This window comes from Lonchura striata, chromosome 32, assembly GCF_050655825.1.
Source record: "Lonchura striata isolate lonStrDom1 chromosome 32, ASM5065582v1, whole genome shotgun sequence".
In the NCBI taxonomy this organism is placed as follows: domain Eukaryota; kingdom Metazoa; phylum Chordata; class Aves; order Passeriformes; family Estrildidae; genus Lonchura; species Lonchura striata.
This window is the reverse complement of record NC_140734.1, coordinates 6,624,587-6,646,990: the sequence shown is the minus strand read 5'-3', so window position 1 is coordinate 6,646,990 and position 22,404 is coordinate 6,624,587. Positions and strand designations below refer to the sequence as shown.

Below are 22,404 nucleotides of genomic sequence, written 5' to 3'. Positions count from 1 at the left end.
GGGGACACTGAGGGGACATTGGGGACAATCAGGGGACACTGGGTGTGGTGTGCTCCAGGTGGCACAGGGTGTCCTGGGGACACTGAGGGGACATTGGGGACAATCAGGGGACACTGGGTGTGGTGTGCTCCAGGTGGCGCAGGACGTCCTGAGGGGACATGGGAACATGGAAGACATGGGGACACAGGGGTGACCAAAACCCACAGGGCCACCACAGGGACATGGTGACCCTGGAGCCATGGAGCCACCACAGCCACCGCGGGGCTGTGGGGACACAGAGGGGACACAAAGGCACAGGCCCACCATGGGGACATGAAGCTATGGAGCCACCACAGAGCTGTGGGGGGGACACAGAGGTGACCAAAACCCACAGGGCCACCACAGAGCTGAGGTCACAAAGCCACCAGCAGACCACCCCGGAGCCCCAGCCGCCGTCCCCGGTGCCACCTTGGCGCGCTCGGCGTCGCGGGCGCTCTGGCCCAGCAGGAACACGGTGAGCGACGGCGTCTTGGGCTTCTTGGAGATGTTGATGAGCTCCTTGAGGCGCGGCACGCCCAGCGTGACGTTCTTGGCCGACACCCCCGCGTAGTGGAAGGTGTTGAGGGTCATCTGCGTGGCCGGCTCGCCCAGGGACTGCGCGGCCAGAGCGCCCACCATCTCCCCGGGGTGGGCCTGAGGGGACACGGGGACAGGAGAACGTCACCAAACCCCATGGTGACCCCAAACCATCTCCCCGGGGTGGGCCTGAGGGGACACGGGGACAGGAGAACGTCACCAAACCCCATGGTGACCCCAAACCATCTCCCCGGGGTGGGCCTGAGGGGACACGGGGACAGGAGAACGTCACAGCGGGGTCGCCAAAGCCCAGAAATTACCCCAAACACCCCAAGAATGACCCCAAACCCTCCAGAAGTGACCCCAAATGATCCCAAACCCCCAGAGGTGACCCCAAGCCTTCTCCTCACGATGGCCTGGTTGAACTTGGACTCGATCTCCCCCAGCAGCCAGTCGAAGGTTCCCCAAGATCTGACCCCAAACCCCAAACCCCCCAGAGGTGACCCCAAACCCCCAGAGGTGACCCCAAACCCCCAGAGGTCACCCCAAACCCCCAGAGGTCACCCCAAACCCCTCAGAGGTGACCCCAAACCCCCAGAGGTGACCCCAAACCCCCCAGAGGTGACCCCAAACCCCCAGAGGTGACCCCAAACCCCCCAGAGGTGACCCCAAACCCCCCAGAGGTGACCCCAAGCCTTCTCCTCACGATGGCCTGGTTGAACTTGGACTCGATCTCCCCCAGCAGCCAGTCGAAGGCCTCCCCGCTGAGCCGGAACTCCTCCACCATGCGGCGGCTGCAGAGCGTGGAGCGCAGGTGGATGTTGAAGAGCAGCGTGGCGTTCTCCTGCGCCTGCCGGCTCAGCGGGTCCTCCCCGTTGACGATCACCAGCTTCCGGCTCAGCTCCTTCACCCCTGCGGACAGCGCGGTCACGGCGGCCACCGAGGGCGGCCAGAGCGTTCCTGGGGGTCTCCACGCCCACCACGGCTTCCTGAGGGACTGGAGGATCTCCAGAACCTTCCTGAGGGACTGGAGGATCTCCAGAACCTTCCTGAGGGTCCCCAAACCCACCACAGCTTCCTGAGGGACTGGAGGATCTCCAGAACCTTCCTGAGGGTCCCCAAACCCACTACAGCTTCCTGAGGGACTGGAGGATCTCCAGAACCTTCCTGAGGGACTCAAGGATCTCCAGAACGTTCCTGAGGGTCCCCAAACCCACCACAGCTTCCTGAGGGACTGGAGGATCTCCAGAACCTTCCTGAGGGACCCCTAAAGGACTCAAGAACTTCCAGAACCTTCCTGAAGGACTCAAGGATCTCCAGAACCTTCCTGAGGGACTTGAGGATCTCCAGAACCTTCCTGAGGGTCCCCAAACCCACTACAGCTTCCTGAGGGACTCGAGGGCTTCCAGAACCTTCCTGAGGGACCCAAGGATCTCCAGAACATTCCTGAGAGACTCAAGGGCTTCCAGAACCTTCCTGAGGGACCCCAAACCCACCACAGCTTCCTGAGGGACTTGAGGATCTCCAGAACCTTCCTGAGGGACCCCTAAAGGACTCAAGAACCTCCAGAACCTTCCTGAGGGACTTAAGGAACTCCAGAACCTTCCTGAGATACTCAAGGACCTCCAGAACTTTCCTGAGGGACTCAAGGACTTCCAGAACCTTCCAGAAGGACCCCAGACCCTCGCCCCACTCACCCTCCACCACCTTGACCGGGTGCAGGTCCGAGGGCAGCCGGGAGTTGATGTGGAAGATCTTCTGCGCGTTCCAGATCATGCGGAGCAGGTTACAGGGGAGCACCACCTGGGGGAGGAGAACCCCAAAAAAACGGGGGACAGGGGTCAAAAACGGGGGACAGAGCCTCAAAATAGGAGAAGAACCCCAAAATTGGGGAAGAACCCCAAAATGAGGGAGTCAGAACCCAAAAATGGGACATCTCAGAGGGGTTTTGGGTCATCGCAGTTGGATTTTGGAGCATCTCGGTTGGGTTTTGGGGTGTCCCAGGTGGGTTTTGGGTCATCCCGGTTGGGTTTTGGGGTGTCCCAGGTGGGTTTTGGGGTATCTCAGTTGGGTTTTGGGTCATCCCGGTTGGGTTTTGGGGTGTCCCAGGAGTTTTTAGGGTGCCCTGGTTGGATTTCGTGGACATTTTGTGTTGTCCTGGTTGGAATTTGGGGTTTTGGGGTGTCCCAGTTGGGTTTGGGGGTATCTCAGTTGGGTTTTGGGGTGTCCCAGTTGGGTTTGAGGTATCTCAGTCGGGTTTTGGGGTATCTCAGTTGGGTTTGGGGTATCTCAGTTGGGTTTGAGGTATCTCAGTTAGGTTTGAGGTATCTCAGTTGGGTTTGGGGTATCTCAGTTGGGTTTGGGGTATCTCAGTTAGGTTTGAGGTATCTCAGTTGGGTTTTGGGGTATCTCAGTTGGGTTTTGGGGTATCTCAGTCGGGTTTTGGGATGTCCCAGGTGGGTTTTGGAGTATCTCAGTTGGGTTTGAGGTATCTCAGTTGGGTTTTGGAGTATCTCAGTCGGGTTTGAGGTATCTCAGTTGGGTTTTGGGGGTATCTCAGTTGGGTTTTGGGGTATCTCAGTTGGGTTTGAGGTATCTCAGTCGGGTTTTGCGATGTCCCAGGTGGGTTTTGGAGTATCTCAGTCGGGTTTTGGGATGTCCCAGGTGGGTTTTGGAGTATCTCAGTCGGGTTTTGGGGTGTCCCGGGTGTTTTCAGGGTGGGTTTTGGTGTCACCTTGCTGTCCCCGGTGGGGAAGATGACCCTGAGGACCTCCCTGTCCTCGCGCATGCGGTCGAACTCGCGCTCCAGCTCGTTCTGGATGTGGGCGTTGGACAGGATGTCCTTGACCAGCTCCTCCTGCAGCGTCCGGCGCAGCGCCCGCTCGTTGGTGTAGTCGAACTTGAACCTGGGGGGACACGGGGACACTTCAGGGACACCTCAGGGACACCCAGGACAGGCTGGAGAAAGCCGGGGACATCAAAACCCTCGGTCTGCATGGGGCAGGAGAAGGTTGGGGACACCAAAACATGACCAAACATTGGGGACACCAAAACATGACCAAAGGTTGGAGACACCAAAACGTGACCAAAGGTTGGAGACACCAAAACATGACCAAAGGTTGGAGACACCAAAACATGACCAAAGGTTGGAGACACCAAAACATGACCAAAGGTTGGAAGACACCAAAACGTGACCAAAGGTTGGAAGACACCAAAATGTGACCAAAGGTTGGAGACACCAAAACGTGACCAAAGGTTGGAGACACCAATGCGGGTCCTGGTTTGGGGTGGAAGAGGTTGGGGACACCAAAATGTCACCCAGGTTTGCCAGGAGAAGACCCCAAAATGTCCCCAACCTCTGGAAGGAGCTACGTGGGGACCTCAAGATGGGTCTGAAACCTTGGAAGGAACCACTTGAAGACCCCAAGATGTTCCCAACTCCTCTGAAGACCCCAAGATGTCCAAAACTCCATTTTGAAGACCCCAAGATGTCCCCAACTCCTTTGAAGACCCCAAGATGTCTCCAGCACCAGAAATGAGCCCTTCAATGACTCCCACAACCACGCCCTGCCCCGGGCCGTGTCCCCACCGCGTCCCCCGTGTCCCTCACTTCTTCTCGAAGGCCTTGTTGGAGGGTTTGAGGGTGGCCAGGTTCTGGAACTCGACGCTCTCGCCGGCCAGTCCGTCCTCGCCGTAGCGCAGCTGCACCACCTGGTTGATGGAGTTCCTGACCGTGGCGTCGTACTTGACCATCACCGACTCCATGGACTTGATCAGCCGCCGCTGGATGTACCCTGTGGGTGGCCAGGGGTCAGGAGGCATCTGGGGAGGGTTTGGGGATCTCCAGGAGGCATCTGGGGAGGGTTTGGGGATCTCCAGGAGGTATCTGGGGAGGGTTTGGGAACCTCCAGGAGGCATCTGGGGAGGGTTTGGGGATCTCCAGGAGGTATCTGGGGAGGGTTTGGGAACCTCCAGGAGGCATCTGGGGAGGGTTGGGGATCTCCAGGAGGCATCTGGGGAGAGTTGGGGATCCTGGAGGCATCTGGGGAGGGTTTGGGACCTCCAGGAGGCATATGGGGAGGCTTTGGGGCCCTCAGAGTTTCCACGCTGGGACTCTGAGCTCCTGGAGGTGGCGCGGGTGGAGTTTTGGCTTCCCGGGAGGTCCACGGGGACCTTCTGGGGACACTGACCGGTCTCGGCCGTTTTGACGGCCGTGTCGATGAGGCCCTCACGGCCACCCATGGCGTGGAAGAAGAACTCGGTGGGCGTGAGGCCGGCCAGGTAGGAGTTCTCCACGAAGCCGCGACTCTCGGGGCCGTAGTCGTCCTTGATGAAGTGCGGCAGCGTCCGGTGCTTGAAGCCAAACGGGATCCGCTTCCCCTCCACGTTCTGCTGGCCCACCACCGCGATCACCTGAGGGGACAACGGCCGGGCACGCGGGGACACGGCCCGGAGCGCCTCGGGTCAGGAGAACTCCAGAGAATTGCAAAGGAACCGCCCAAAACCTCCTGAGATCCTGCAGGAACCGCCCAAAACCTCCTGAGATGCTTCAGGAACCATCCCAAACCTCCTGAGATCCTCCAGGAACTGCTTCAAACATCCTGAGATCCTTCAGGAACCGCCCAAAAAGCTCCTGAGATCCTTCAGGAACCATCCAAACCCCCTGAGATCCTCCAGGAACCACCCAAAACCTCCTGAGAGCCTCCAAAAACTGCTTCAAACATCCCAAGATCCTCCAGGAACCATCCAAAACCTCCTGAGATCCTTCAGGAACCGCTCAAAACCTCCTGAGATCCTTCAGGAACCACCCAAAACCTCCTGAGATCCTCCAAAAATTGCTTCAAACTTCCTGAGATTGCAAAGGAACCGCCCAAAACCTCCTGAGATCCTGCAGGAACCACCCAAAACCTCCTGAGATCCTCCAAAAATTGCTTCAAACTTCCTGAGATCCTCCAGGAACTGCCCAAAACCACCTGAGATCCTGCAGGAACTGCCCAAAACTCCTGAGATCCTCCAGGAACCGCCCAAAACCTCCTGAGATCCTCCAAAAACTGCTCCAAACCTCCTGAGATCCTCCAGGAACCACCCAAAACCCCCTGAGATCCTCCAGGAACTGCCCCAAACCCCCCTGAGATCCTCCAGGAACTGCCCCAAACCCCACATGGAGCCCCCCAGGATTTTCTGGAAGCCCCCAAACCTGGGAGATGTTGATCTTGGAGCCCTTGGCCCCCGAGACCACCATGGACTTGAAGTTGTTGTACTCGGACAGGGACTTCTGGGCAGAAGAGCCGGTCTTGTCGCGGGCGTCGTTGAGGATCCGGTTCACCTGGTTCTCAAAGGTCTGGCGCAAGGTGTTGCCCGGGGTGGGCTCCAGCTCGTTGTTGTGGGCCTTCTCGATCACCTGGAGACCCCAAAAGCCACCCCAGAAGGGTCAGCAGGGAGCCCCGACAGCCCCTGCTGGCTAAAACCACCTGAGAAGCTCCAAAAAACCCAAAAAACTCCACAAGAACCAACCAAAACCTCAGGAGATCCTCCAGGAACCACCCAAACCTCCTGAGATCCTCCAGGAACTGCTCCAAACCCCCCTGAGATCCTCCAGGAACCTCCCAAACCTCCTGAGATCCTCCAGGAACTGCCCCAAACCTCCTGAGATCCTCCAGGAACCTCCCAAACCTCCTGAGATCCTCCAGGAACTGCTCCAAACCCCCCTGAGATCCTCCAGGAACTGCCCCAAACCTCCTGAGATCCTCCAGGAACCTCCCAAACCTCCTGAGATCCTCCAGGAACTGCTCCAAACCCCCCTGAGATCCTCCAGGAACCACCCAAACCTCCTGAGATCCTCCAGGAACTGCTCCAAACCTCCTGAGATCCTCCAGGAACCACCCAAACCTCCTGAGATCCTCCAGGAACTACCCAAACCTCCTGAGATCCTCCAGGAACTGCTCCAAACCTCCTGAGATCCTCCAAAAACTGCCCCAAACCCCCCTGAGATCCTCCAGGAACCACCCAAACCTCCTGAGATCCTCCAGGAACTGCTCCAAACCCCCCTGAGATCCTCCAGGAACCTCCCAAACCTCCTGAGATCCTCCAGGAACTGCTCCAAACCCCCCTGAGATCCTCCAGGAACCTCCCAAACCTCGTGGAATTCCCCAAACTCCCAGGAACTCCTGGAGTCCCACCTCGATCACGTCCTGCTTGGCCTTCTTGATGGTGTTCTGGATGTCCTGGTAGGTCTTGGCGTCGGCGATGGAGTCCCCGATGCCGATGGTGTGACCTGGGGGGGACATTTGGGGTTCAGGGGGATCCCCCCCAAAATTTGGGGTCTTCTCCAGTCCCCCACCCCAAAAAAAACAACCCTGGGTCAGGTTCTGGTCAGGCTGTGGGACAAAGGGAGGACGTGGGGACAATGAGGTCCTTCAGGGACAGAAATGGGGGTGGGACGCTCCCCCAAAATTCCTGAGTCCTCCTTGTCCCAAAAAGGGTCCAAGGACCACCAGGACCTCAAGGATGGGTTCCAAGAGCTCCAAGGCTTCACCAAGCTGGGATCTGAGAATGTCCCCAGGTGATCAAACCCCCATTAGATGCCACCAAGAAGGTTTTCAGCCCCACAGGTCCCAAAAAAGGGGTCCAAGAACCACCAGGACCTCAAGAATGGGGCCCAAGAGCTCCAGGGCTCCACCAAGCTGGGATCTGAGAAGATCCCCAGGTGACCAAACCCCCACTAGATGCCACCAGGAAGGTCCCCAGGAGCTCCTGGAGCACGCTGACCCTCGATGAGCAGCCAGTTGTTGATGACGGTCTGGATGTTGCTGTAGAAGAGGCGCGTGGTGTCGTGGCCCATCTCCAGGTAGGAGATGTGCACCAGGGACCCGGCCGACGTCCCCAGGGACTTCTTGCACAGGATGCCCATGATGAGCTCCCCGTTCTCCACGATCACCTGGGGACATCCGAGGAACGGGGTCAGGACCTTGAAGGTCCAAAAAAAGTCCCCAAAACCCACCTGGAGCACCCCAAAAACGACCCCGGGTCACCTCAAAGTCTACAAAGCCCTCCAAGACCTCCTCAAGTTCCACCAAAGCCCCCTGAGAACATCCCAAGTGCCCTCAGGCCACCCAAATCAGGCTCAGATCCCACCAAAGACTCCTGAGATCCCACCAAAGCCTCCTGAGATCCCACCAAAGCTCCCTCAGATCCCACCAAAACCCCATCAGACCCCAGCAAACCCCATCAGATCTCATCAAAACCCCATCAAACCACCCAAAGCCTCCTCAGGTCCCACCAAAGCTCCCTCACATTCCACCAAAGCCCCCTCAGGTCCCACCAAAGCTTCCTCAGGTCCCATCAAAGCTCCCTCAGATCTCATCAAAACCCCATCAAACCACCCAAAGCTCCCTCAGATCCCACCAAACCCCATCAGACCCCACCAAACCCCATCAGACCCCACCAAACCCCATCAAACTCCATCAAACCACCCTCAGATCCCATCAAAACCCCATCAGACCCCACCAAAGCCCCCTCAGACCCCACCAAAACCCCCTCAGACCCCACCAAAGCCCATCAGACGCCACCAAAGCCCCCTCAGACCCCACCAAACCCCACCAAACCCCCTCAGACCCCACCAAACCCCATCAAACCACCCTCAGATCCCATCAAAACCCCATCAGATCCCATCAAAACCCCCTCAGACCCCACCAAAGCCCCCTCAGACCCCACCAAAACCCCATCAAATCCCACCAAACCCCATCAGATCCCACCAAAACCCCATCAAACCACCCGAAGCCCCCTCAGACCCCACCAAGCGCCCCGGAGCTCCTCGGAAGGCCCACCTTGGTGTCCCCGGGGGAGATGTGCTTGTAGGGGCCGCTGTCCTCGTCGTCGGGGTGGGTGCTGTGCGTGCGGACGCAGTTGATGTGGCCGGGGATGATGAGCGAGAAGATCTGCTTGCCCGTCCACAGCGGCCGCGGCTTCAGGATGGCCGGCTGGGGCACCTTGCCGTCCCACGTGGACAGGAACATCAGCAGGTTCATCACCTCGCCCTGAGGGACACGCCAAAAACGTCACCAATCCAGGAGAGAACCCACGGAGATCCCAAAATCTCCTAAAAATGTCCTAAAAAACCCAAAATCTCCTAAAAATGTCCTAAAAACCCCCGAAATCTCCTAAAAATGTCCTAAAAAACCCAAAATATCCTAAAAATGTCCTAAAAACCCCCAAAATCCCCCCAAACCAAACCTTCTCGAGGAAGACGTTCCTTGTGGTGACCTCGTGCCCGACCATCAGCGTGTCCTCCACAAAACCCTCAAAACCTCCCCAAAACCGCCTGATCTCACCCCAAACCACCCCAAATCATCTCAAATCAACCTAAACTCCCCCAAAATGACCCCAAAACCGACCCCAAATCATCTCAAATCCCCAAAACCCCCAAAATCCCCCCAAAATCGACCCTCTCGAGGAGGACGTCCCTCTTGGTGACCTTCCGCACAACCATCAGTGTGTCCAACGCAACGACAGCAGAAACCACCCCAAAACCATGGTCCATCACCCCAAAACCATGGTCCACCACCCCAAAACCATGGTCCACCACCCCAAAACCATGGTCCACCACCCCAAAACCATGGTCCATCACCCCAAAACCATGGTCCATCACCCCAAAACCATGGTCCACCACCCCAAAACCACCACAAAGGACCTCAAACCAACCCCAAATCATCTCAAATCACCCCAAAACCTCCCAGACTGACCCTCTCGAGGAGGACGTCCTTCTTGGTGAACTTGCGCACAACCATCACCGTGTCCAACACAACGGCAGCAGCAACCACCCCAAAACCATGGTCCACCACCCCAAAACCATGGTCCATCACCCCAAAACCATGGTCCACCACCCCAAAACCACTGTCCATCACCCCAAAACCATGGTCCATCACCCCAAAACCACTGTCCATCACCCCAAAACCACTGTCCATCACCCCAAAACCACGGTCCATCACCCCAAAACCACTGTCCATCACCCCAAAACCACGGTCCATCACCCCAAAACCATGGTCCATCACCCCAAAACCACTGTCCATCACCCCAAAACCATGGTCCATCACCCCAAAACCATGGTCCATCACCCCAAAACCACCACAAAGGACCTCAAACCAACCCCAAATCATCTCAAATCACCCCAAACCCCCCAGACCGACCCTCTCGAGGAAGACGTCCCTCTTGGTGAACTTGCGCACGGCCGTCAGCGTGTCCTGCACGATGCCCATGACGGGCCGGTTGCTCTGGGGGGTGACGATCATCCTGGGCACCATGGCCAACTCCTGGATCTCCGCCCGCGTCTCCAGCGACTGCGGCAGGTGCAGGTTCATCTCGTCGCCGTCAAAGTCGGCGTTGTAGGGCGTGGTGACGCTGCGGGGACAGCGAGGGGACATTGGGGACATCGGGGACATCGTGGGGACATTGGGACATCTGGGATCTCAGGGACATTGGGGTCATGGCAGGGACATGGAGTGGGTTCCTGTCATCATCCTTGTAGGGCGTGGTGATGCTGCGGGGACAGCGAGGGGACATTGGGGACATTGGGGACATCATGGGGACATTGGGACATCTGGGATCTCAGGGACATCGGGGTCATGGCAGGGACATGGGGTGGGTTCATCTCATCACTGCTGTAGGGCATGGTGACACTGAGGGGACATCATGGGGACATCAGGGACATTGTGGGGACATTGTGGGGACATTGTGGGGACACTGGGACATCTGGGACATCGGGGACCTCAGGGATCTCAGGGACATCGGGGTCATGGCAGGGACATGGGGTGGGTTCCTCTCATCATCCTTGTAGGGCGTGGTGATGCTGCGGGGACAGTGAGGGGACATCAGGGACATTGGGGACACCGTGGGGACACTGGGACATCTGGGATCTCAGGGACTTTGGGGTCACATCAGGGACACGGGACAGGTTCATCTCATCACTGTTGTAGGACGTGGTGACACTGTGAGAACATCAGGGATGTTCTGGGGACACTGGGACATCGTGGGGACATCGTGGGGACATCGAGACGTTGTGGGGACATTGTGGGGACATCTGGAACATTGGGACATGGCAGGGACACAGGACAGGTTCATCTCATCACCCTTGTAGGGCGTGGTGACACTGCGGGGACATTGTGGGGACATCGGGGACATTGTGGGGACATTGGGACATTGTGGGGACATTGGGGGGACATCAGGGACATTCTGGGGACACTGGGACCTCAAATTCAGAGCAAAGATGGACCAGGGCAGGATTTGGGGTAATTTTGGGGTAAATTTTGGGGTTTTTGGGCTGTTTCACCTCAGATTCAGCCTGAAGGTGGACCAGGGCAGGATTTGGGGTAATTTTGGGGTAAATTTTGGGGTTTTTGGGCTGTTTCACCTCAGATTCAGCCTGAAGGTGGACCAGGGCAGGATCCTGACCCGGTGACCCATCATGGACATCTTGTGCAGGGTGGGCTGCCGGTTGAAGATGACGATGTCCCCGTCGCACATGTGACGTTCCACCTGTCCCCAAAGCCCCCCAAGAGTCAGGAGGACACCCCGAAAACGGGGGACACCCCAAAAATGGGGGACACCCCAAAAATGGGGGACACCCCAAAAACGGCATCTTCCCCTCAAAAACGGTGGGGTCAGAGCGAGGAGAACGAGGAGATCGGGGTTAAATTCGCTCCCTGGTGGTGGTGAAGGCCAAAAATTGAGGATTGAACCTCAAATCTCAGAGATTTCAACCCAAAATTTTGGATTGAAACCAACATCTAGAATCAGGATCCAAACATTACAGATTGAACCCCAAATCCAGAGCTGAGAACCCCAAAATCAGGGATTGAGCCCCAAATCCAGAGCTGAGAACCCCAAAATCAGGATCTGAACCCCAAAATCAGAGCTCTGAACCCCAAAATCAGGGGTTGAGCCCAAACCCAGAGCTCTGAACCCCAAAATCAGGGATTGAGCCCCAAAACCAGAGCTCTGAACCCCAAAATCAGGATCTGAACCCCAAATCCAGAGCTCTGAACCCCAAAATCAGGGATTGAGCCCCAAAACCAGAGCTCTGAACCCCAAAATCAGAGCTCTGAACCCCGAAATCAGGGACTGAACCCCAAAACCAGAGCTCTGAACCCCAAAATCAGGATCTGAACCCCAAACCCAGAGCTCTGAACCCCAAATCCAGAGCTCTGAACCCCAAAATCAGGGATTAAGCCCCAAAACCAGAGCTCTGAACCCCAAAATCAGGGATTGAGCCCCAAAACCAGAGCTCTGAACCCCAAAATCAGGATCTGAACCCCAAATCCAGAGCTCTGAACCCCAAAATCAGGATCTGAACCCCAAATCCAGAGCTCTGAACCCCAAAATCAGGATCTGAACCCCAAAATCAGAGCTCTGAACCCCAAAATCAGGGATTGAGCCCCAAAACCAGAGCTCTGAACCCCAAAATCAGGATCTGGACCCCAAATCCAGAGCTCTGAACCCCAAAATCAGGATCTGAACCCCAAACCCAGAGCTCTGAACCCCAAAATCAGGATCTGAACCCCAAACCCAGAGCTCTGAACCCCAAACCCAGAGCTCTGAACCCCAAAATCAGGATCTGAACCCCAAATCCAGAGCTCTGAACCCCAAACCCAGAGCTCTGAACCCCAAAATCAGGATCTGAACCCCAAATCCAGAGCTCTGAACCCCAAATCCAGAGCTCTGAGCCCCAAATCCAGAGCTCTGAACCCCAAAATCAGGATCTGAACCCCAAACCCAGATCTCCGAACCCCAAACCCAGGGACTGACCCAAACCCCAAAGCTCCGACCCCCCAAACCGACAATCCCCGCCCGCAGTCGCGGGTTCCGCTCCCCGTTTTTGGTGTCCGTCCTTTTTTGGGAGCCTCGGGGTGAGTTTTGGGGTTCCGGGGCGCTGACCTTGTAGCCGATCTGCAGGTGGAGGTCGCTGGGCTTGGGGTGGAAGCGGAGGTCGATCCTGTCCCCGTTGTCCCTGATGATGTACTTGGCCCCCGGGTACTGGCTGTTCCCCCTGCGCACCAGCTCCTGCAGCCTAAGGGGTTTTGGGGTCACTTCAGGGGATTTTGGGGCTCAGGGAGGCACCTCAGCGCTCTCACAGGCACCTCGAGGAGGAGCAGTGGGGTTTAGAGGGTGTTTGGGGTGGTTTTGGGTTATTGGGGTCGACTCAAAATAATCCTAATGTCCGCCCCCGTATCCCTGTGTCCACCCCGAAACTCGCTGAAGGTGCCTAAATCATCCCAAAACTGCCCCACGTCTGTCCTAAAATCCCCCAAATCCCCCCAAAATCCCTTTAACCCTTCAATCTCCCTGAGCTCCTCCAACCACACCAGACACCTCCCCAAATTCACCCCAAAATCTGCCCCAAAGTCCCCCAGATCCTCCCCAAACTCCTCCAGTCACTGTTGAAGGTGACGATCCCACCAATGGTGCCAGTGATGGTGATGGAGCAGGGGATACCCATGCCAAACCCAAAAAAATCCATCCCAAACCCCCATAAATCCATCCAAAACCTTATAAATCCATCCAAAACCCCATAAATCCATCCCAAACCTCCATAAATCCATCCCAAACCCCCATAAATCCATCCCAAACCTCCATAAATCCATCCCAAACCCCCATAAATCCATCCCAAACCTCCATAAATCCATCCCAAACCTCCATAAATCCATCCCAAACCTCATAAATCCATCCCAAACCTCCATAAATCCATCCCAAACCCCCATAAATCCATACAAAACCCCCATAAATCCATCCCAAACCTCCATAGATCTTCTTCAAACCTCCATAAATCCATCCCAAACCCCATAAATCCATCCCAAACCTCCATAAATCCATCCCAAAACCCCATAAATCCATCCCAAACCTCCATAAATCCATCCCAAACCTCCATAAATCCATCCCAAACCTCATAAATCCATCCCAAACCTCCATAAATCCATCCCAAACCTCATAAATCCATCCCAAACCTCCATAAATCCATCCCAAACCCCCATAAATCCATCCCAAACCCCCATAAATCCATCCCAAACCCCCATAAATCCATCCCAAACCCCCATAAATCCATCCCAAACCTCCACAAATCCATCCCAAACCCCATAAATCCATCCCAAACCTCCATAAATCCATCCCAAACCTCCATAAATCCACCCCAAATCCCCATAAATCCATCCCAAACGCCCATAAATCCATCCCAAACCCCCATAAATCTTCTTCAAACCTCCATAAATCCATCCCAAACCCCCATAAATCCATCCAAAACCCCATAAATCCATCCCAAACCCCCATAAATCTTCTTCAAACCTCCATAAATCCATCCCAAACCCCCATAAATCCACCCCAAACCCCCATAAATCCATCCCAAACCTCCATAAATCCATCCCAAATCCCCATAAATCCATCCCAAACCCCATAAATCCATCCCAAACCTCCATAAATCTTCTTCAAACCTCCATAAATCCATCCCAAACCTCCATAAATCCATCCCAAACCTCCATAAATCCATCCCAAATCCCCATAAATCCATCCCAGAGCTCCATAAATCCATCCCAAACCCCCATAAATCCATCCCAAAGCCCCCCAGATCCCCCCCAAGGCCACCTGTCGATGTTGAAGGGCGTGACGATCTCGGCGAAGGTCATGTTGGCGGCGATGGAGCGGGGGACGCCCACCTGGTCGATGGCCAGGTTGGGGTCGGGGGTGATGACGGTGCGGGCGGAGAAATCCACCCGTTTGCCCATGAGGTTGCCCCGAACCCGACCCTCCTTCCCCTTCAGCCGCTGCTTCAGGGACTTCAGGGGGCGCCCCGACTTCTGCATGGCCTGGGGGAGGAGAAATTGGGGGTTCAGGGCGGGTTGGAACCCAAAAATCACCCCAAAAATCCAAAATTCACCGGGGGACACAAATCGATCACCTTGGGTTCTTGGGAGGGTTCAGAGAAGGGTTTGGGGGAGCAAAAGACATTTGGGGGAGGCCCTAAATTCTGCATGGCTTGGGGAGGAGAAATTGGGGTTCAGGGGGGGGTTGGAACCACCAAAATCACCCCAAAAATCCAAAATCCACTGGGGATTTGGGGGGTTCCCGGGCTGCTCTGTCCCTGCTTGTCCCCTTTGTGTCCCAGCTGAAAACCCCTCTGGGACACCCCAAAACCCCTCTGGGACCCCCCAAAACCTCTCTAGGACCCCCAAAACCCATCTGGGACACCCCAAAACCTTTCTGGGACACCCCAAAACCTCTCTGGGACACCCCAAAACCCCTCTGGGACACCCCAAAACCTCTCTGGGACACCCCAAATTCTTTCTGGGACACCCCAAAAACCCTCTGGGACACCCCAAAACCTCTCTGGGACACTCCAAAACCTCTCTGTGACCCCCTAAAACCTCTCTGGGACACCCCAAAACCTCTCTGGGACACCCCAAAACCCCTCTGTGATACCCCAAAACCTCTCTGGGACGCCCCAAAACCTCTCTGGGACACCCCAAAACCCATCTGGGGCACCCCAAATCCTCTCTGGGACACCCCAAAACCCCTCTGTGATACCCCAAAACTCCTCTGTGACACCCCAAAACCCCCCTGTGACCCCCAAAACTCCTCTGTGACACCCCAAAACCTCTCTGGGACACCCCAAAACCCCCCTGTGACCCCCCCAGACTCTCCTGGACCCTGGGCAGCTCGTTGTCCACCACGGTGGCCACGTGGACCTACAGCAGCTCGACGTCCACGGCCACGACTTGGGGCCACCAGCTGAATGTCCCTCGCCTCGCGCCACCCCAAAACCCTTCTGTGACCCCCTAAAATCTCTCTAGGACACCCCAAAACCCCCCTGTGCCCCCTCTGTACCCGGGGCAGGCCGGGCAGCTCGTTGTCCACCATGGTGGCCACGTGGAACTGCAGCAGCTTGACGTCCTCGGCGATGACGTGCGCGGCCGCCCCGTTCTGCTCGTTGCGCCGCAGCTGGTTGTTGATCTTGACGATGTCGGCCAGTTTGTGGGTCAGGTCATCCTGGGGACACCCCAAAATTAGTGGGGTGACCCCCCAAAATGTATTGATTAGGAGGTTTGACAGCGATAAAGAGGTGAAAAAACCAAAACGCCGTGGGAAAGGTGCAGGGTGGATTTGGGGTGGGAATAAAACAGGGATAGCCCAAAGAGTCTTGGGGGGTGACCCCAAAAGGGGACTGGGGACCCCAAAGAAGTGAGGAGACCCCAAAAGGCATCAGGGACCCCAACACCCACCCTGGGACACCCCAAAAGCTGCCCCAGTGCCCACCTGGGTGCCGGCAGAGCCCTGCATGACCACGGCTGGGGACATGGGCAGCCCCAAACACCCCAAAACTGCCCCAAACACCCCCAAAACCACCCCAAACTGACCCCAAAACCCCACAGAATCACCCCAAAACCCCACCTGGGTGCAGACAAAGCCCTGCATGACCACGGCTGGGGACATGGGCAGCCCCAAACACCCCAAAACTGCCCCAAACACCCCCAAAACCACCCCAAACTGACCCGAAAACCACCCCAAACTGACCCCAAAACCCCACAGAATCGCCCCAAAACCCCACCTGGGTGCAGACAAAGCCCTGCATGACCACGGCTGGGGACACGGGAAGCACGATGCCCCCCAAACACCCCAATACCAATCCTAGGACCCCCAAAACCACCCTAAAACTACCTTAAACACCCCTAAAACCCCACAATCTGACCCCAAACCCCACAATCTGACCCAAAACCCCACAATCTGACTCCAAACCCCACAATCTGACCCAAAACCCCACAATCTGACCCCAAACCCCACAGTCTGACCCAAAACCCCACCTGGTTACGGGCGGAGCCCTGCATGACCACGGCCGGGCGCACGGACAGCGGCAGCACGGGCAGCACGGTGCCCCCCAAACACCCCCAAAACCACCCCAAACACCCCCAAAACCCCACAATCTGACCCCAAACTCCCACAATCTGACCCAAAACCCCACAGTCTGACCCAAACCCCACGATCTGACCCCAAACCCCACCTGGTTACGGGCGGAGCCCTGCATGACCACGGCCGGGCGCACGGACAGCGGCGGCACGGGCAGCACGGTGCCCCCCAAACACCCCAATAACCCAAATAAACCCCTTAAACCACCCCAAAACCACCCCAAACCCCCACAGTCTGACCCAAAACCCCACAGTCTGACCCAAAACCCCACAGTCTGACCCCAAACCCCACCTGGTTACGGGCGGAGCCCTGCATGACCACGGCCGGGCGCACGGACAGCGGCGGCACGGGCAGCACGGTGCCCCCCAAACACCCCAATGCCACCCCAATAACCCAAATAAACCCCCAAAACCCCACAACCTGACCCCAAAACCACCCCAAACACCCCCAAAACCCCACAGTCTGACCCCAAACCCCACGATCTGACCCCAAACCCCACCTGGTTGCGGGCGGAGCCCTGCATGACCACGGCCGGGCGCACGGACAGCGGCGGCACGGGCAGCACGGTGCACACCATCCACTCGGGCCGGGCGAATTTGGGGTCCATGCCCAGCACGAAGCACTCCTCGTCCGAGATGCGCTTGAAGATCTCGTGCACGCGCTCGGGGCTCAGCAGGATCTTCTTCTCCTGCGAGTCCTCGTTGACGTGCTTCCACTCGGCGTACAGCTCCAGCCCCGAGCGGCGGATGCGCGGCTGGTAGCGCCCGCAGCCGCCATGGCCCTGGGACGGGGGGAGAAACGGGGTGAAAAATGGGGTTATTGGGGGGGAAAATGGAGATACAGGGGGTTACTGGGGTGAAAATGGGGTTATTGGGGTGAAAAAGGGGAATTATTTGGGTTAGAACAAGGGCTGGTAGCGCCCGCAGCCGCCGTGGCCCTGGGACGGGGGGAGAAACGGGGTGAGAAATGGGGTTATTGGGGGGGAAAATGGAGATACAGGGGGTTACTGGGGTGAAAATGGGGTTATTGGGGGGAAAAATGGGGTTATTGGGGTTTAAAATAGAGATACAGGGGGTTATTGGGGTGAAAATGGGGTTATTGGGGGGAAAAACGGGGTTATTGGGGTTTAAAATGGAGATACATGGGGTTATTGGGGTGAAAATGGGGTTATTGGGGGGAAAAATGGGGTCATTTGGGTGAAAAATGGGGTTATTGGGGTGAAAAAGGGGAATTATTTGGGTTAGCAACAAGGGCTGGTAGCGCCCGCAGCTGCCGTGGCCCTGGGACGGGGGGAGAAACGGGGTGAAAAATGGGGTTATTGGGGGGGAAAATGGGGTTATTGGGGGAAAAATGGAGATATTGGGGGGGAAATGGGGTTATTTGGGTTAAAAATTGAGATAATGGGGGGAAATGGGGTTATTGGGGGAAAAATAGAGATAGTGGGGGAAAATGGGGTTATTGGGAGAAAAAATGGGGTTATTGGGGTGAAACATGGGGAATTATTTGGATTAGCAACAAGGGCTGGTAGCACCTGGAGCCACCGTGGCCCTAAAACAGAGAAAATGGGGATTATTCGGGTTAAAAGTGGGGTTGTTTGGGTTAAAAATGGGGTTGGTAGTGCCCACAGCCATCGTGGCCCTGAAACGGGGGGAAATAGGGGAGAAATGGGGTTAAGAATGGGGTTATTGGGGTTAAAAATGGGGTTTCTGGGGTGAAAATTCTCCAAGGGGGTTTTGAGGCCACCAAGGGGGGTTGTGGGGCCATAAATAAGAATTTTTTACCAAAAAACGGGGATTTTGGGGCCACCAAGGGGGATTTTGGGGCCACCAATGGATTTTGGGGCCACCAAGGGAGATTTTGGGGCCACCAATGGATTTTGGGGTGCCCACCTTCTCCTTGGTGAGGTCCTCGTCGCCCTCGGGCTGCTCCACGCCGAACTTGTGGTCCATCTCCTCGCCGCCCTCGCAGATGTTCTTGCCCTTGCAGAGGTCGTAAACGTGGGTCAGCCTCTTCTTGGGCTGCCCCTTGGACTTGCCCAGGATGTCCTTGATCTTGGGGTTGTTCTGCCCAAAAAAACGCAGGTTTGGGGTCACAAAACGCCATTTTGGGGTCACGTTGTGGTTTTGGGGTTATAAAAAGTGATTTTGGGCGTTTGGTGTTGTCACATTGTGGTCCTTCAACATCTCCAGAGCTTCCAGGGCCACCAGGCAGGTGACAACTCTGTGTCCCCCAATTTTGTCACCTCTTCTCAGTGTCCCCAAATTTTGTCACCTCTTCTGAGTGTCACCCAGATTTTCCACCTCCCCTTGGTATCCCCAAATTTTGCCACCTCTCCTTGGTGTTCCCCCAAATTGTCACTTCTTCATGTCCCTCTAATTTTGTCACTTCTTGGTGTCCCTCAACTCTGTCACTTCCCCTTGGTGTCCCCCCAAATTTTGTCACCTCTCCTCGGTATCCCCAAATTTTGCCACTTCTTGGTGTCCCCAAATCTATCACTTCTTGATGTCCCCCAAATTTTGTCACTTCTTCTTTGTCCCCAAATTTTTTCACCTCTTCTCAGTGTCCCCTCATTCTGTCATCCTCTCCTGATGTCCCCAAATTTTGTCACCTCCCCTCTGTATCCCCAAATTTTGCCACTTCTTGGTGTCCCCAAATCTGTCACTTCTTGGTGTCCCCCCAAATTTTGTCACCTCCCCTCTGTGTCCCCAAATTTTGCCACTTCTTGGTGTCCCCAAATCTGTCACTTCTTGGTGTCCCCAAATCTGTCACTTCTTGGTGTCCCCAAATTTTGCCACTTCTTGGTGTCCCCAAATCTGTCACTTCTTGGTGTCCCCCCAAATCTGTCACTTTTTCTTGGTGTCCCCCCAAATTTTGTCACCTGTTCTCGATGTCCCCTCACTGTCACCCTCTCCTGACGTCCCCCCCACCCAGTGTCACCCCCAAAATCCCCCCGACCCCGATGTGTCCCCAGGATGTCCCCGAGGTGCCACCCCGGAGCCATTTTGGGGCGTTTTCCACCCAAAACCGACCCCCCAAATGTGGGGGTGCCCCGGAGGTTTTGGGGTCTCACCGAGTCCACGAGCAGCTTGGAGCAGAAGAAGCAGACGCAGCGCAGGATCTTCATGGTTTTGCCCAAGAAGCCCACGTGGAACACGGGCTTGGCCAGCTCGATGTGGCCAAAGTGGCCCGGACACTCCGTCATGTTCCCTGGGGACAGCCCAAAATCGGGTTGGGGGACACCCCAAAACTGGGTTGGGATAGAGGGGAACCCCCCCTGAATGGGGTTCTGGGGTGGGAGGAGAAAAACACTGAAAAAACCCTAAAATAACCCTAAAAAACCCAAAAAAAACCTCCAAAAAACCTCTAAAAATCCCTAAAGAAACATTAAAGAAACCCTAAAGAAACCCTAAAAAAAAACTAAAAAAAAACCTAAAAAAAACTAAAAATAAACCCAAAAAACCTCTAAAAATCCCTAAAGAAACATTAAAGAAACCCTAAAAAAAAACTAAAAAAACCTAAAAAAACCCAAAAATTAAACCCAAAAAACCTCTAAAAATCCCTAAAGAAACCTTAAAGAAACCCTAAAGAAACCCTAAAAAAACCCTAAAAAAAAAACCAAAAAAGAAACTCAAAAACCCCCTAAAAACACCTAAAGAAACCCTAAAGAAACCCTAAAAAAACCTTTAAAAAACCCTAAAAAGAAACTCAAAAACCCCCTAAAACCACCTAAAGAAACCCAAAAAAACCCCCAGAATAAACCTCTAAAAAATTCTAAAAACCCCTAAAGAAACCCTACAAAAACCTTAAAAAAAACCAAAAAAGAAACCCAAAAACCCCTAAAAAAATCCTAAAAAAAACCCTAAAAAAGCAAAGAAAAAGAAAACAAAAAAAACCCTAAAAAATTCTAAAACCCCCTAAAGAAACCCTAAAAAATACCTAAAAAATCCCTAAAAAAACCTAAAAACGGAGAGCACCCCAAAAAACAAGAACCCCCCCTAAAAAAAGCAAAACCCCAAAAAAAGGGCGACATCACCCCCAAAAAAGAGACCCCAAAATAAGAGAGGAAAACCCCCCAAAAAACACCGAAAGTCTCCCTCAAGAATTCCCACGGGTGAGGCAAAAGTGAAATTTGGGGAGAGGGAAATGAGGGGAGCTCCCCAAAAAGGGGAAACCCACAAGAAAGGACACCCCAAAACCATCAAATCCCCCCCAAAACCGGGAGGGATTTTAGGGGGGTTAGAACCCCCTCCCTGTAAAGATTTGGGGCTTTGGGGGACCCCCAAGAGCAATTTTGGGGGTCACGACCCCCTCCCGGGAGGATTTTGGGGCTCAGGGCCCCTCCCCGGAGGATTTTGGGGTTCCAGGTCTCTCCCAAGAGGATTTTGGGGTTCAGGGTCCCTCCCGGGAGGATTTTGGGGCTCAGGGCCCCTCCGGGGAGGATTTTGGGGTTCAGGGTCCCTCCCGGGAGGATTTTGGGGTTCAGGGTCTCTCCCAAGAGGATTTTGGGGTTCAGGGTCCCTCCCAGGAGGATTTTGGGGTTCAGGGCCCCTCCCGGGAGGATTTTGGGGGTCACGACCCCCTCCTAGGAAGATTTTGGGGTTCAGGGTCTCTCCCAAGAGGATTTTGGGGTTCAGGGCCCCCTCCCGGGAGGATTTTGGGGGTCACAACCCCCTCCTAGGAAGATTTTGGGGCTCAGGGCCCCTCCCGGGAGGATTTTGGGGTTCAGGGCTCCTTCCGGGAGGATTTTGGGGTTCAGGGCCCCTCCGGGGAGGATTTTGGGGTTCAGGGCTCCTTCCGGGAGGATTTTGGGGTTCAGGGTCCCTCCCGGGAGGATTTTGGGGTTCAGGCCCCCTCCCGGGAGGATTTTGGGGCTCAGGGTCTCTCCCCGGAGGATTTTGGGGTTCAGGCCCCCTCCCGGGAGGATTTTGGGGTTCAGGGTCCCTCCCGGGAGGATTTTGGGGTTCAGCCCCCAGCTCACCGGCGCAGGTCTGGCAGCGCCCCGTCCTCTCGATGACGCCCTGCCGGGGGTCCATCAGCCCCCCCAGTTTGGGGCGTCCCCCCTCGGTGGTTTCGGGGTACTTGATGCCCCCCTCGGTCACCGACATCCGTTTCTGGGGGGGCAAAAGGGAAACTGAGGCACGCGGGGAACCCCGAATTCATCCACGAGCCCCCCCTCAAAAACACAAAAGGGGTTGGGGGTACCCCAAGTGACCCCCTCGGGTGACAACAAAATCTTTAATCACCCCAAAATCCCTCCTGGGTTCCCTGAGCAGCTCCCAGGGACCCCAAAATCCCACCTGGGCTCCCTGAGGGACCCCAAAATCCCATCTGGGCTCCCTGAGCAGCTCCCAGGGACCCCAAAATCCCTCCTGGGTTCACTGAGCAGCTCCCAGGGACCCCAAAATCCCACCTGGGCTCCCTGAGCAGCTCCCAGGGACCCCAAAATCCCACCTGGGCTCCCTGAGGGACCCCAAAATCCCACCTGGGCTCCCTGAAGGACCCCAAAATCCCACCTGGGCTCCCTGAGCAGCTCCCAGAGACCCCCAAAACCCCTCCAGGGCTTCAAGTGACTCTCAGGGACCCCCAAAGCTCCTCCAGGACACTCCAAACCTCTTCCAGAACCCCCCTAAAAGCCTCCAGGCACCCCAAGTGCTCTTCACACCGGCCTGAAGCTCTTCCAAGGCTCCCCACAGACACCTCCAGAGGCTCAGGACACCCTAAAACCCCTCCAAGGCACCCCAAAGCTCCTCCCGAGGCCTCCAGGGCACCCCCAGAGACCCCAAAACTCCTCCCGGGGCTCCCTGAGCCACTCCTGGGGACCCCAAAACGCCACCAGGGGATTCTGAGCCACTCCTGGGGACCCCAAAACTCCTCCTGGGGCTCCCAAAATGCCACCAAGGGATTCTG

At 55.8% G+C, this 22,404-nt stretch overlaps 1 protein-coding gene and 1 long non-coding RNA gene across 3 annotated transcripts in view; both read right to left on the bottom strand.

Annotated features, from left to right (window-relative positions):
- The window catches only part of POLR2A (RNA polymerase II subunit A), a 33,357-nt gene that overhangs the window by 9,714 nt on the left and 1,239 nt on the right, over positions 1 to 22,404 (bottom strand). The window contains exons 2-21 of one of the 2 annotated variants that reach the window (XM_085564235.1): positions 21,476 to 21,608; positions 19,568 to 19,704; positions 18,387 to 18,560; positions 16,997 to 17,278; positions 15,421 to 15,582; positions 14,182 to 14,402; positions 12,484 to 12,616; positions 10,961 to 11,085; positions 9,741 to 9,951; positions 8,382 to 8,591; positions 7,324 to 7,492; positions 6,735 to 6,829; positions 5,753 to 5,956; positions 4,746 to 4,968; positions 4,166 to 4,349; positions 3,290 to 3,461; positions 2,253 to 2,358; positions 1,431 to 1,467; positions 1,262 to 1,319; positions 448 to 672 (exon numbers count right to left, since the gene is read on the bottom strand). In XM_085564235.1, the coding sequence (XP_085420361.1) occupies positions 448 to 672; positions 1,262 to 1,319; positions 1,431 to 1,467; positions 2,253 to 2,358; positions 3,290 to 3,461; positions 4,166 to 4,349; positions 4,746 to 4,968; positions 5,753 to 5,956; positions 6,735 to 6,829; positions 7,324 to 7,492; positions 8,382 to 8,591; positions 9,741 to 9,951; positions 10,961 to 11,085; positions 12,484 to 12,616; positions 14,182 to 14,402; positions 15,421 to 15,582; positions 16,997 to 17,278; positions 18,387 to 18,560; positions 19,568 to 19,704; positions 21,476 to 21,608 (3,261 nt within the window). Of the gene's footprint in view, positions 1 to 447; positions 673 to 1,261; positions 1,468 to 2,252; positions 2,359 to 3,289; positions 3,462 to 4,165; positions 4,350 to 4,745; positions 4,969 to 5,752; positions 5,957 to 6,734; positions 6,830 to 7,323; positions 7,493 to 8,381; positions 8,592 to 9,740; positions 9,952 to 10,960; positions 11,086 to 12,483; positions 12,617 to 14,181; positions 14,403 to 15,420; positions 15,583 to 16,996; positions 17,279 to 18,386; positions 18,561 to 19,567; positions 19,705 to 21,475; positions 21,609 to 22,404 lie in introns of both variants that reach the window. The other variant, XM_085564234.1, reaches the window with a different exon arrangement.
- LOC146764693 (uncharacterized) lies at positions 18,914 to 19,561 on the bottom strand. The gene is made up of 2 exons (XR_014950672.1): positions 19,318 to 19,561; positions 18,914 to 19,187 (listed from the first exon to the last, which is right to left on the bottom strand). It is a non-coding gene; the product is annotated as an uncharacterized LOC146764693 (long non-coding RNA).